Source organism: Oxyura jamaicensis, chromosome 2 (assembly GCF_011077185.1).
Source record: "Oxyura jamaicensis isolate SHBP4307 breed ruddy duck chromosome 2, BPBGC_Ojam_1.0, whole genome shotgun sequence".
Taxonomy (NCBI): domain Eukaryota; kingdom Metazoa; phylum Chordata; class Aves; order Anseriformes; family Anatidae; genus Oxyura; species Oxyura jamaicensis.
The window spans coordinates 147,445,341-147,460,227 of record NC_048894.1 but is presented as its reverse complement, the minus strand read 5'-3'; the positions used below and the strand labels follow the sequence as shown (position 1 = coordinate 147,460,227).

Genomic DNA, 14,887 nt, shown 5'->3' with positions numbered 1-14,887 from the left:
CTAACGGTCCTCAGGACAGAGATACCATGCATGCACTGCTGTGGATGGGGGAAAAGCCAATGCTTCTGTAAGCCTTCTCCAAGCGCATGCCATCAAACTAGTAATAGGCAACTCTGGTTTTGGTTGAAAGAGCATGAGAAAGGGAACTCTAAATCTTAGGGCTGTGAGAGAGAAGGCAGGGAGAGAGAAGTGCAGCTGCCCAGCAAACTGACAATAATCAACGTGCCAATCACGGGACATCCAACATGGGTAAGTGCCTGGTGCTGCACTTGGGTCGTAACCACCCCGTGCAGTGGCACAGGCTTGGGGAGAGTGGCTGGAAAGCTGCCTGTCAGAGAAGGACCTGGGGGTGCTGGCCAACAGCTGGTTGAACATAAGCCAGCAGTGTGCCCAGGTGGCCAAGAAGGCCAATGGCATCCTGGCCTGCATCAGAAGTAGCGTGGCCAGCAGAACTAGGGAAGGGATTGCTCAGCCCTGCTGAGGCTGCAGCTTGACTGGTGTTCAGCTTTGGGCCCCTCGCTACATGAAGGATATTGAGTTGCTGGAACACGTTCAGAGAAGTATAACAAAGCTGGTGACGGGACCAGAAAGTAAGACTGAGGAGCTGCTGAGGGAACTGGGGTAGTTTAATCTGGAGAAGAGGCGGCTAAAGGGAGACCTCATCGCTCTACCTGAAGGAGGCTGTAGCCAGGAGGGTGTTGGTCTCCTTTCTCAGGTGACACACGATAGGATATGAGGAAATGGTCTCAAGTTGCACTGGGGAGGTTTACATTAGGTATCAGGAAGAATTTCTTCATAGAGAGGGTGATTAAGCAGTGGAAGGGGCTGCCCAGGGACACGGTAGAGTCCCCATCCCTGGAGGTATTTAAGAGATGCGTGGATGTGACACTAAGAGACGTGGTTTAGCGACAGGACTTGGTAGGTCAGGTTGGTGGTTGGACTTGATGATCTTGAAGGTCTTTTACAGCCTAGATAATTCTGTGATTCCTGAGAAAAGAGGTGCTGATGTGGGCGGTGACTGCAGCAGTTTGTGGAGTTTAGCAGCCTGAAGTGGAGGAAGGCAGCATTGTTTTATGTTAAGGGGGTACGGTGGGGATTTTCATAGCTAAATCCATAAACACCCCCTTTCAATACAAGACTTTACTGAACTGGACCGTACTGCCTCTGGCACAGCCCAGCCTTTACCTGTATCCCTTGATCACCTCCAAGTAAGCATAAAAATATCTGTGGAGAAACATTTCATCCACAGCCCACACTGCATTACTGCAGTTACCACACACCACAAGACCACACCCTGCGAGACTGCCCTGCAGAAGCTGCCATCTTTCCAGAAACCCTTGTCAACTCGCCTTTGCATCCAATCCCTTACTTTACTCTCCTTTCCCCACACAACAGACTGCTGGGGAAAAAATAGCGCAGCAACAGCTTTGAAGAAAGGATGAGCATCAAGTGGAACAAACGCTGAGCAATGTTCAGACAGAAGCAGTGGCAATGCAGCAAGGTACAAGCATTGCAAAAAAAAAAAAAAAAAAAAAAAAAAAGCCACAGTTAAAAGTAGCAACATCAAGGAGATTTAATTTCTCTGCTTTTGTGGAATTTATCAGGTGCATGTGTGTGAGCCCATTACCGTGAACAATACACTTTACAAGGAAGATTTGAGTGTATTGATGCACACACTGTAAGTCTTTCAAAATATGTTTCAGAATTAACACACAGGTCTGGGGATAAATGAAATACTTCAGCTGGTTAAATCAGCTTAGGGGGGTCATGCACTTAGCTCGGCTAAATAAGCTGAGAGCCCAGAAATTAGTTCAGTTTGCCAACCTTTATTATCGAGCACAGTGTTTGTAACTCACAGCAGGTTATCAACAGTGGGACCGCATTCGGGAGATACCATGACAGCTGCTATTGATTTCTGGCAGGATTTAGGTCTTTTTTGAACCCTCTGTCTCAAGTTGGAAAGATAATTAAATGTGTCTGTGCTTTTAAGCAGAAATATATATATTTGTAATTTTAAGAGGCATTAAAATAGGCAGAGTTGCATACTGCAGCAAACCACAACCACAAAGAAGGCACGCTTCTTTTTCTTTTCTTTTAAATCAAAGCGCTACCTCCCATCAACGGGAGCAGTGAGAAAGGTGAGAAGGAAAGACAACTCCACATCTGCAGAACAGGTTGCGTGCAAGTGCTGAAAATCCTGAGCAATCCATTATTTAACTTAGTGAAATAAAAGAAACATCAAAAAGCTGCTCTTAAACTCCCAGCGTTAAAAAGTAAAACACAGAAATGCTCCACAAACCTTCGGTTCTTCCCATTTTAGCAAAGGCCCTAAACATGTAATTCAATGAAAGATGGACACTCAGCTCAACGCATATCATGCAGTCACAGGAATACAGTGCGTTCAGTAGTAGCAACCACACACACACACAAATGTGTTCCAGTTAATGCTGTAAGCAACGTTTTATCTGTCATTTATTATAAAGCTGCTAGGAATTATGCAGAGGGAAAATCTGTGGAGCTTAATGCTTTTATTGATAAGGTCAGTAAAAACACACTAGGAGAGAGAATACATGTGTTTAAATGAGTGGTCTAACATTTAAACTTTCAGGGGAGGAATATGAAAATACCAAACATACACATATAATCTCTGGAAACAATTAGACTAATTAAAACAATACCGAACATTTGGAGAGAGACATTTTACGGAAAGCATTCCAAAATGATCTCCCCAAAGACACTGATCAAACTGGGTGTGTTCAATTAACAGGAGAAATTAATTTCAAGTCGAAACCCCCGCTGCTGAGAATCATTCAGCCTTTAGCACTCCCCCCAACCCTGGCCCCAGCATTTAAATCCTTGGACTGTCAGCAGGAGCTTTCCAGATGAGACGGTTAATTGGAGAGGCTATTTTCACCACTGGTCTAGTGAAGCTCCAGCTCCAGCGTTTCCAGTAATAAATTTCATCATCAGCAAAAAAAAAAATAATAATAATAATTTATGATTTGAGATGAAGATGGCCTTTTACCTTGCACTGGCTGTCTACCTCAACACCTACACTTCGTATTTTTTATCTCTCTGCCCTAGGCTAAGCTAAGCGAGACAGAATTAACTCATGTTGACTCTGAACTGCAGCCGTTGCCTAGAAAAGCAGGGATCCAAACCACAGAGACTTTCGGTTGCTCTCTGCTGTGACCTTCTGGAATTCCAGAAACAGTTCAGGTTGCCAATTACCATCCCGAGCATTCAAATAAAATCATAACGAAGCTGAATTCAAATTGCTTGGAAAGCTTCAGGTAGAAAAAAAATCTCTCTCTTACAGACAGAGATACGGGATGTTGTTCACATTTCACAGATGTGGAAACGGAGATCGTGGTTGAACCAGATAGCAAATTCAGTTTCAGTATGTCTAGCACAAGATCAAAACCACCACAGCTGCATGACGCTCTGATTAAGTGCAACCCACTCTGCCAATTCTCATTTTGCACCGGGTGATGCTCCTGCAGGTAGCGTCTGTCCTTCTGCAGGTGGCACGCAGCCAGCAGGAGCGTGATTCCGTGTGATCGCGCTTATTTGAACTTGCTACCAGGTGATTCGGTACGGTACAAAAGTGGTATTGACAAACACAGGACCATAGCCCACAGCTCAGGGCAGAACAATTTGTAAGGGTCAACCACATAAGCTCTTAGCAGACCTGAGAACAGTTCCCAGTCCCTCCTTCATCCCAGGCTGGTTTCCCACCTATTGGACAGCTCTGCTGCCCAGCCTAACAAATGCAACTTTCAAATTAAGACAGAGTCCTGAGGATTTATTTTGCAGATTTGTTCTAAATACTATTCCTGTTTCCACCCCACTTACAGAGGTCCCGTTTCCATCTGATGGTCCCAGGTCCAGAATACTTCTTTTCCCTCAAATCCTCGCTCTCCTAACCAGCTGTGGCCCCTGCTGCCTCACCTCTACTCACACAAGCCAAGAGACGTTTCAGCAGCTACTGAGTTGACACTGCAAATATTTAGGAAAACATTTAGCCTGACAAATGCAAATAATCACAGCGAAGTCAAACAAACCTATGCGCGTGTGCAAGGGTTTCCAGGGTTTATTATCCAAAAAGTAGGACACGTTTTTATGCTTGCTGTGAGACACTCAGAGACACTACTAAAGATGTGCGATATAACCCACATAAATCAAAGAACACTACTCCTACGGCTTTATATACTGCTTACTAGAGAAGTATTTTTACTGCAGGTTTTTAAGTGCGGACCCTAATGTATTAACACTCTCTGGAGGTGTTCAAGGTCATGTTGGATGGGGTCCTGGGCAACCTGATCTAGTGGGTGGCATCCCCGCCCATGGCAGGGGGTTGGATCTTTAAGGTCCCTTCCAACCCGAGCCACTCTGTGATCGTTGTAGTGAACTATACACATGGATTGCTAATTCTGGGGATATTAAAATAAATAAATAAAAAATCAGCTTTCATCAAATGCTTAGCCCAACACATAGAGACAGACACAAAAGGTAAAGTAAATATTAGAAAGTAAACGTTAGAAATGTGTTGAAATGCATCCTTGTCCCAGTTTCTGGAGCAAACGCAGTACACGGCTACAGCAGAGCCACACTGTATTGCAGTTTGGAGGCTGAAGTGGGACAAAGCAAGTTGACGCTATTATAAAAAACTATGCCAAAGGAATTGCAAAGAATAAACTTTAAAATGTTAAAGAAATCCAAAGCCAGAAAATGCAAGAATTAAGTCCGCCTGCAAAAGTTTGAGTAAGTCCTATGGCACTATCCTTATGCAGAGGCACAACTACAGTCATTATTTTCCTCTATTGTCCTGCATGAGTCATGGTAAGGATTTGACCCAATGTCCATAGAGTGCCTATTCTGTAAGATGAATTATTGCTCTCAAGTGACTTCATTGATAGATAACATGTAAACAAGAAGTAAAGAGCAATTCCAACTAGCATCCGTGGTACCAAAATAATGGCCATGGAGGTACCCAGTGGTAACAAAAAGTTTAAAGATGAAGCAAGTTCTCCAGGGATCTATTTGCTAGTTGATGGGAGAGAAAACACCACACCCATACGGTGTCTTTCACCAGGGGATTGAATGTTGCTGCTGATGGTGCATTTCAGTACACTATATGTGAACTTCAAGACAGATTCACTGGCTTCTACAACTACAGAGTCAGAATAAGTGCAGTGAAAGACTACAAGAGCTCTTTCTACTTTTCCTACCAGCCCAAGAAGTGATTTATCAATTTCACTAAAGCCGTTTTCATGGTAGCAGACTTCAAAGACACATTCCTGAGCAGCTTCTGTGTAGCAGAGGGCTTTCTTGAGGAAATGAAGGTCTCAGAATTGTCATGACTGGCATGCAAAGTTTCAGAATCAAGAAACACTGATACATTGCACGTATCGAACAGAGCCAGTGCTCTGAAGTCAGCTGGAACAGTAAAGGTCACAGTTACAGACACAGATATCACCGGTGGATTTTGCCCTAAAACATGCTGTCATGACAGTGTAGCAAGAAGAAAAAGAAGAGCAAAGTGCTCATTAAGAAAGCATCTGCACCAAACCAGGCTGTTTCTTGAGCCTCTCTCAAACCCAGTAATGCCTTAGGAAGCTTCATGTCAAAAATGGTTTCAACGACAGCACCTTGATGGGTATCTCAGTGCCAGTCACTGTGCGCTGGCACAGTCCTGGACCAACAGAAAAACAACAATCCCGCGGAATTCATGGCCTTCCCGGTACTCAGCCCTGCAGAAGACCAAGTGAAAACCTGCTTTTGAGGCCCAGCCCTGTCTCTTAACAGGCAGCAGGGCATTGATGACACTGTCAGTGCCAGCTACGCAGCCTGGACGTGGTCACCATGTTAGCTCTGCTGCCACAGCTGTGCCACCAAGGAGCACAGGGACCAGGTGGCACCACATCCCCTGGTTGACCTTGCTGTTCCTTCAAAACCCGTGCTGCAGGTGCAGCTACCACTCCTCAAAGTGTTTTACTGGCTTCCTTTGCTTTGTCAAAAGGCATGACTTGGATACACTGGCAGAGCCTTCCCCAGTAGGGTTCAGTGCCAGCACAGCTATGCTGGCAGAGCCTGGGTTACAAAGATGTTATCTGCAAGTCCCTTTCATTTTTCTCAGGCCAAGGAGGATTGCCCAAGTCAGTAGAGTATTATGTGCTAAGTGAAGAAGCTGGAATTCTTCTAAACCGTTAGTGAGTCAGATATAGCCCCTGGACTTTCCTGAGTTTTAAATAGGATTCTTTCCTTTCCTGCAATGCTGCTTAGATCAGTTACAAACTGCACTGAAAGGAATTATTCCTCAGCAGGATTAAATCCCGTACACTTGGCCATGAAGATAACAGACCTCAGTACTAAGGAATCTGCTCTACATTACTGACAAAGTGAACAAACATCCCCCTGCTGCCCCTGCAATGAACTATCACCATAAATAAATACAATTTATATAAATTTATTTTATAAATTAAAAAGGAATTATTACCACAAATACAAAACAAATATGAGTAGTTCCTGTATATTTTATAGAGACAAAACTGGAACACGGGAACATCCCTCACTGTTGTCAAGGGAGGGCTCAACATTTGACAAGAGGTAACTTCATCAGGGCTGAATGAACCAGACTTCAACTCCCAAGCAAGGTGCACACCTACGCCAATTGTATGTACTTTTATAGACAAAAAAACAACAAAGAGCACATTTAATTTCACTTCATGTGCTCAAACTATAATTACACATCGATTTAATTCACAAACTGAGCTCAAGCACTCAAATTGGTTTCCTCGCAGGACAATCAGGAAACACAGAAGACAGCAGCAGCCACTGACACAATCACTCACCTGAAGCAGCATGGGAAAGCTGGGGCAGGGATAAAACCCAAGCATCGAGACAACTTCTAATACTCCCATCTATTTCTTCCAGCTTAACAGCATCATTTTCAGAGTACTCTTTCCAACAGGCTTCTTTCCATGTATCTATATGAATTCCCGACTCCCCAAGCCCTAGCTCTTTACCTTTCTGTTTGCCTCTTCCAGCTCTCAGCCATTCTTTTGTACGATGCTGAAAACTCTTCTTAAACACACCTCCTATGCCGTTCTTCCACATCACTCAGGTTTAGATTTCATGCTTCCTCACAGTGCTCAGACTTAGCAAAAGGAAGACAGGTTGCAAGCAAGATAAATCTCTGTTTGGCAAAGCAGTAACTTACAGCAGGAAGCACGAAGTCACCTTTGCCAGTGTGCCAGTACCAAACTCAACGCTCCTCCAATTTGCAGGGGGAAAAAAAGATCCTCTTTCCCTGCCAAATTTAGTGGAGAGGTGAGACATGGGGGTGCAGGAGAAGAAAAAAGAGGCAGGAATAATGCAACATTAGGAGAGTTGGTTATGTCTTCCTTGTTCTCTACCTAGATCTAGAGTATCTTGTGATTCATTTTATTTAGAGAAGCCCAGGGAGTTCAGAAAATTTACTCCAGTCCCCCCCAAAAGCTAAATGTTTGAAAAGAGGAGACAACAACTGGAGCCCACAGACAGCATCCCTTCTCATCTAGAAACATTGTGCGAGAGAGAGAGCAGGCACAACATGCTGGCACTCCGGCCACTTGAGCTGGCCAAGCCAGCCTGAGTCCCCATCACTTGGGCCACTCCAATGTATGAAGTCAGCAAGAGATATTGCAGCTCCGTCAGTCCTCTGTTGCTGTTGCTACATTAAAAATAAGAGTGTTGCCCTGACATTGCATGGAAAGGGCCCAAATATTGGCTAAGTTCTTTTGAAAATACTCATTAAAAAAAATCAAGAAGGCAGCAGCTGTAGGAGTCCAGTCATTCCACAGTTACAAGAAAATCCAGTGGCACAGAGTTTCCACAGTCAAAGGGTTTCCCACAGCCTATTGTTGGAAACACTGTGATTCAATTGCTCACTTCTTACTCAACAGGCTGCTGATTCAACCAGAAGGCGATGCTGATACGTTTCACCTTCTGCATTCCATCCACTGCGGCCCAAACCAATAAAAACTCCACGTTTAAGAACACCTAACTGTATCTCGTACTAGTTACTTGTTATTTACAATACATACTTCTCTTGTACAGTATCTTTCTGCCAGTCATTTAAATGCACACATAATAAAACCATAAATCAGGAATTTTAACTGATGCCATCTCCTTATCTTGCTAACTCCCAGCTGGACATTGACTACAAGCAGGTGATTAGGAGGTGAAACACAGCACACAACCTACTTTCAGATTTGCTGCTGTCTGGAAAAAAAAAAAAAAAAAAAAAAAAAAAAAAAAAAAACAGATCAGAAAAATGACAGCAGAAAACCTCACAAAATAATCGGATAAAACGTGTTTTCCAGCTTGAGATAAACACTCTTAATGCAGTGGATAAAACCCAGCCCACTTATGAAATTGAGTGACCTGCTGCAACTTCCCAGGGAAAGCCCTCGGGCAAGGAATTCAGATGGAGCCAGGGAGCAAGCCGGCTGAGGCTATTTTAAACCCAAGCCTTTCTACAGCTACCTCCAGGTGCAGCCCTAAATTCAGCAACGGTATCTTTGTTTCCCAGAAGCAGATTTGAAGCTGATCTCTGGCAGGTAACTGGAGATCCGCTGAGCGGTTCTGGAGGCACGGGGTGCAGCTATCCTCCAGAACAAAGCATGAGCTGTTCGTTTTTAGGGAACAATTCACATCTTTGTTCTACTGCAGAACCCTATATGCATTTCTTTCTCTTACTCTGAAAGGTTTGCTCAGAATGCAGCCAGTGGAAAGTACAGAAAATTCCCTAGAGTGAGGTAGGGAAAAAAGATAGGAGAAGCATGGCTTGGGGCTAATGAGTCAGTCATTACTGACTTGATAATCCACGCAGACCCTTGAATGCGTTAAACATCTTGGAGCTGTGTTTTTAAAGTCTTGGGAATGAAAGAATGGGGAAGGAGCTCATTTTAGCAAGCAAGGAGGAGTCTGACACAATACAAAAACGAGTTAAATTAGGGAGGGGAAAGAAAAAAAAAAAAAAAGCAAACCAACCTTCCAGTATTCGCTTTCTTTACACACAGGCATAGATGTGCACACAACAGATGCTGCTGAAGCCAGTCCAAAAATCATGACTGTATCATTGCCCTACCTAAGCCCACAAAATTACCTTTGCTTCAAACAACAGTTAAGCCTATGCTTAACTTAAAGATCATGAGTAAAGGCATCTGAAGGAAACAGGATTTGAGCGCTTTGCTAGCTAAGGCACAGACTTCCTCTTTATACTCCTAAAATATGAAGAAAGTGCTTGGCTGAAACACAGGAATAATGAAAGAAGGTACGTTGCTGACAATTACTTGAAATTCCTATTATATTGTTACAATAACAACACATCATTTAGTTAATGGCTTACAATCACTGTATAAACCTACCACGTGTCGCTGAAGTCCAGGCATACACCATTAATCGCTAATGATGTGAGCACTACATTACGCCTTACCAGGAAAGCTTTAAAAACCTTGAATATTCCAAAGAAAAAGGGAAAAGTTCTGACCTGTCCCATTTCTGAGAAATATAAACTACCAGTTCTGCAATTATGGTGGCACGTCCATGGAATGTGTATTTAAATACTGCATGGGGAACACCGAGTATGCTGTCCAACATTTGCTGATGCAGACATAGTCTCCAGCTCCTTTTAAACATGCAATATTTAATTATTTGGATGAAGATTTCGCAGCTGAGCATCTGACTCAGGATGATTTTTAAAACTCACTAAAAGAAAACCTGTCAGAATTTCCCAGAATAGAGCTAGTGCTTCCTCTCCTTTGTTTTAAAAATAGCAAAAAAAAAAAAAAAAAAAATAGCTGAAATGCTCTAACGCCTTCGTACCTTGAAACACAGATTTCTTACCTTGAAGGGAAATCAGGGACATGCATTTGCTTCCTCTAGAGAAATTCCTACAGAATTGATTCTTGAAAGTCTATTTGCAGATACCAAAATAGGTTACTTTTGAAGTTGGGTTCTCTGAGGATGATGGGATGGAATTGGACAGAATGGAACGGGATGGGATGGAATAGATTGGAAGGGACCTTCAAAGACCACCTAGTCCCACTGCCTGACCTCTTCAAGACTGACCAAAAACCAAAGCATATTCATGAGGGCGTTATCCTGATGCCTCTCGCACACTGGCAGCAGGTATGGGGCATAACCACCTCTCCAGAGAGCCTATTCCAGTGCTTGACAGCCCTCATGTTAATTACACTGCTCCTGCTGTCCATCAAGAAAATGAAGCCATCAAGTAGCCAGCGCTGAAACTGATTCTCTCAACGCGTGGATCTGCTTTCGACACCTTGCTTGCTGCTGGCCAGGCAGTGCTGTTGAGGGCAGGAGGCCACAACCCCAAGCTGTTGGCGAGGTGAAGCAGCAACAGGGGCGTGGTGGCGTGGATGAAGAGCCTCTGGGGCTGGGCAGGCAGTGGGGGGCACGGGCACAGCACAGGGAGGCCTTTATTAAGGATCGGCAAATCCACGTGGGCTGAAAGACACTGGAAACCAGGTGTCACTAGTTCCTCTCCTACCAGAACCACTCGGTTATTCCTGAAATCAGCTGCCTCACTCCTTGCACAGCTCCTGTCTTCCACGCCGCATGAAGCCGGTACCATCCAAGACTCCGGTGACCTAACGACATGGTCCCCACACATTCCCAAAGCACTGCTCGCCCCATACTCTGACTGGTGCAAGAGTTTTGTGGAAAGGAGTAACACACAAACATGTAATTAAGAACTGGATCACGCTGCATGCAGGAAGAAAAATTAATTGTTGTCCTGGCAACTTTAGTATTTCATACCGTTTGAAGATTTATTTTTCCCAAATTCAGGTGTTGTTTTTTTTTAAATGTAACATTTGTATCTACTAAAAGACGGTATTTAGATAAGAGCATGTCTTTGTAACTAATAGGTGACAGCTTACCTGATTTACCGTTTCTTCGATTGCTTTCATATAATGATTAAGTTCTCTGTCCATTGCAGCATATTCTAACATGACCTTTTCCATATTGTTAACATCCTCCACATCATCTGCAAAACAAAATATTTTGTACAGGGATGATCAGCTGGGTTAGTCTGAGGCAGCATTTCTTCTTTACAGATATGAAGACAAGCATTAATGTGAATTTCTTACATCTGTAAGGCACAGCAGGTGTTTTCAAGCTCCTCAAACATATACCTCCTTCCTATTTTGCAGCTGTAAACCTTGACATTTCTTGGGTAACTTGAACAAACATCTTACTCAGAAGGACACTTCCCTGGCTTCATGTGAACAAGAGAGAGTATGCGTAATTTCATCTACCAGCACCTAGTCATTAGGCAATCAGGATATTTTCTGCAAAAGTTGTATTTCATGACTCATCACATTGCCTCAGAAATACTGAGAAGAAACTGAAATGCCCTCTCAGTACAGTATAGTCCACAGCTATAACTAGACCCCTTTGTCCCCAATAAACATGGTGCAAAATCAAAACAGAGCCAGCGTTTTATAGCCCAGGAAGTAATGGAAAACTCAACAGTATTGGTGAATCAGACAGTAACATTTTAATTGCCAGTGAAAAATCAATGAATAAAGGACACGTGCTTAGTAATTCACATCCACTTTCATTCTTTGCCACGCTGCTCCTAATTTCACTCCTTTCATCTCTAACTACACCTCTGCTTTCCCACTGTGACCTGCCTGCAGCTCCTCAGCTGGCTGAGGGCTCTCCGTGGGTGCTGCAGGGCCGAGCAGGAGCCGAGCTAACTCCTGGCATGGGCACGTACCGCACCAAATGCTGCCACCTGTGGGAGGACAGCCAGCCACTACCCCAACCCATTCAGGAAATTAAGGAATTAGGAAACACATTTCTACTTCTCCTGCTCCCTTTTATTCCCACTCTGCAGTTTCCAGGTACAGAAAAAACAGCTGGAAGCTGTGGAAGAGCCCTGAAGTTTGTCATGCAGCATTGGCTGAGGGGCAGTCCTTTAACGGAGTGTTCTCCTTTACGAGCAGCCTAAGTACCCCTACGCTGTGCTGTTACTTTCAGGAAGAAAATCACTGTAGAGCTCTTTTTTGTTTTCTCCTTTTTATTTTTTTTTATTTTTTTTGTGAATAAAGGAAAATGCTTTCCTATTTGGCAAGGCAGCACACTTCTTAAGTTGCTAACTGGGTACGTTGGAGCACAAACATCCCCCTCTGCACAAAGCCGCCACAAAGCACTGTGCACGGCTGTCCCGGCTTACGAGCAAAACCTGAAATTGCTCCTGAAACGCATCACGCGGGAAGGAGCCGCACACCACGCTGATGGATGCGGGAGACAGAAGGAAAAGTGCTAAGATACATCAACCCAAAAAAGATACGTAACAAGCCGTTCTATTTTGTGAACACGGCAATCACAGTCACGATGTTTCCCGCAATTCTGCCCAGGCTTGGTATGTACCCATTTTTCATTAAGCAGATGAATGGATAGCACAGACAGAATTTTGGCATCCCCGCAACTTTCTTCTGAATAATCAGCATTTCCCTCTCCCCTTTCCCTTCCCTCCCACCCCGTTTCCGTACCCTATCTGGTAACTGTGATCGTGCTCTCTTTCCTTCCTGCTAGGAAGCACATGAAGTGCCTCCTTCGAGGCTGACACGAACGGCACTCCGTGAATCACAGGAAAGGTTTGTGTAGCAAGTAACTGTCATTCTCCTCCCATGGCCAAAATGAATCACGTCCACGGCATAAAGAAACTACAGCGGCCTGAATCTATTTTATTAGGGGAAGAGGAGTGCATTGTTGAACACCAAGAGAGCCGTATGAACGCCATCTGTCCTAAGCTCACAAAGTTTTAGATAAGGAATAATAATGCTTCATCTGACCACACCGGACTGGAGAAGCACACGAAAATAAAGCACAAAGAGCCGGAACAGCTCGGGGAAGAGGGACATTAACTATATCCTGCCCTACATTCCTCACGTCCTGACCGTTCCTCCCATCCACCGGCCTGGTTTAAGTCTCGGCGACAGTCATCGCTGTCTCCCTGGTCTTCCACACCCAGGGAGCTCTGTGTGCTATGTTACACACAACGTGAAAGCTCTGAATGTGTCCGTCCCTAACACCAGACCAGAGCACACCCTTGAAGGCATGATGGAAATACAGGTGGGTCTGAAGGACCGTAGACAGGTGAGTGATGGCCATCCCCTAGTTCTGCCCTTTGACAGATACTGGAGCACATTTTCTACCTGCAGTTCAAGGTATTGAGAGCTAAGAGGAAGTCTCCCACGTTGTTCCACTCATCTCCCAACTCCTAAAGAAGACCTAAAAGAAAACTTAACATCACATGGAATTCCATTTGCTTTTACAATCACAGCCCTACGTCAGACACTGCAATAACCCTCCTGTGCATGGCTCCTCTCCCACCACTCTCCTTTCCCCAGGTGAGTTAAGATCGTTTCTGCCCCTCCTGGTAGGGAGCAGACCAGACCTTGAGTACACACGGTGAGAAGCTGTGGGTTTCTGTATGGGGATGTGAAGTGCTACAGCTCACCAAGGCAGGGATCCCAGAAGCTTCAATGTTTCCATACAACAGACACCCCCACAGACTAATTGAGAACATCCCAGCTGACCTCATCTTACTGGGGAACAAGAAATTAGGGAAGAAAGACTTACCTGTCTTTCCTAATCACCATCCCACAACTCAGTCCCAAACTCCACCAACCCATTAGTTTAATAGCGCTATAAGCCCAAGAGGAATCAAAATTTATTACTGATACCAGGCTTCTGAAAGATTCAAATGGCACTGTGTGTTACCCGCTCTGCAAACCCCACCGCCACCTTTATTTCAGCTGGGAGAAAGGCGGTGGAGGTTCACAGTGGAGAGACTCGAGGCACCCTCCCTCTCCCACCAGACTGGGACCGCGTTATCTGCTGAGTGCCCTCCGACCAGACTCCAGCCAGCTCTCCGAAGCACTCAGACCTTTCACTCCGCAGCTCAACGTCAAAACCAGCCGCTCTGCGAGTACTGGATGGGTGCCTCGCTGCTATCTAATCAAAATTTATCCTCATCTTGTTTCTAATTCATATCTAAGGAATGCATTGCGAACTCTCTGCATATGCTTTTAGCTACTGCCACAAAATACCACTGAAGCTGCATACTGTAGTTAAGTCTCCTTCTTATCTAGGCTAAATATGTTGAGTTTAGTAAGCATTTCTCCACAAGCCTTTACCCTCACCACCCAGAGGTTATACATTTTGCAATGTTACGTCTTTTACTCAGAGAAAGCCCAGTTCAAGGCCATAATTTTCATTTTCAAAGGCTCATGTGCATCATGTTAAAACTGGCTGGCTGAATATCCACACTTCATGAGTATGAACTCAAGCTCACATGACTCCAGGAACTCTCTTTATAACAGCAACCGGGCTAGTAGTCCGAAAAGCCTCCCTACAAATTAAGTAACAAAACTACATAAAGAGACCAGCAAGAGTTCAATTTCTCATTTCTAATATGAGATCAAATTGATCACACTCAGGTGCCTTACTGCTGATTCAAACTGTCATCCATCAGGGCAGGGTTACATACCATGAACCCCAAAGTGCTAAAACAGAAGTTACAGTAACAGGATAGTCAAATCAGTTCTGCTTTAACACTTTCTATATAACACTTGTCTAAAATGCTCCCCACTTACCCCAAACTTGTTTTCCTTCTAACACCTGAGTCCATGTTTAGTGTTTAGTTCCCAGTATACAACCACAGGTTAGCAGATTTCTAAAGATCTTTCACAAAAAAAAAAAGGATTTTTCTCTTTTTCTGTGCAGAAGTTATGAACCACATCATTATTTGCTCATTTACGATGCAAGAGCTGACCTCCAGCCAACGCATACCTACCAATTAAAG

The 14,887-nt window shown here is 44.2% G+C and overlaps 1 protein-coding gene across 2 annotated transcripts in view; it reads right to left on the bottom strand.

Moving 5' to 3' along the window:
- The window catches only part of NSMCE2 (NSE2 (MMS21) homolog, SMC5-SMC6 complex SUMO ligase), a 130,148-nt gene that overhangs the window by 89,659 nt on the left and 25,602 nt on the right, over positions 1-14,887 (bottom strand). For both annotated transcript variants that reach the window (XM_035319684.1, XM_035319683.1), the window contains one exon: positions 10,950-11,056. In XM_035319684.1, the coding sequence (XP_035175575.1) occupies positions 10,950-11,056 (107 nt within the window). The remainder of the gene's footprint in view (positions 1-10,949; positions 11,057-14,887) is intronic.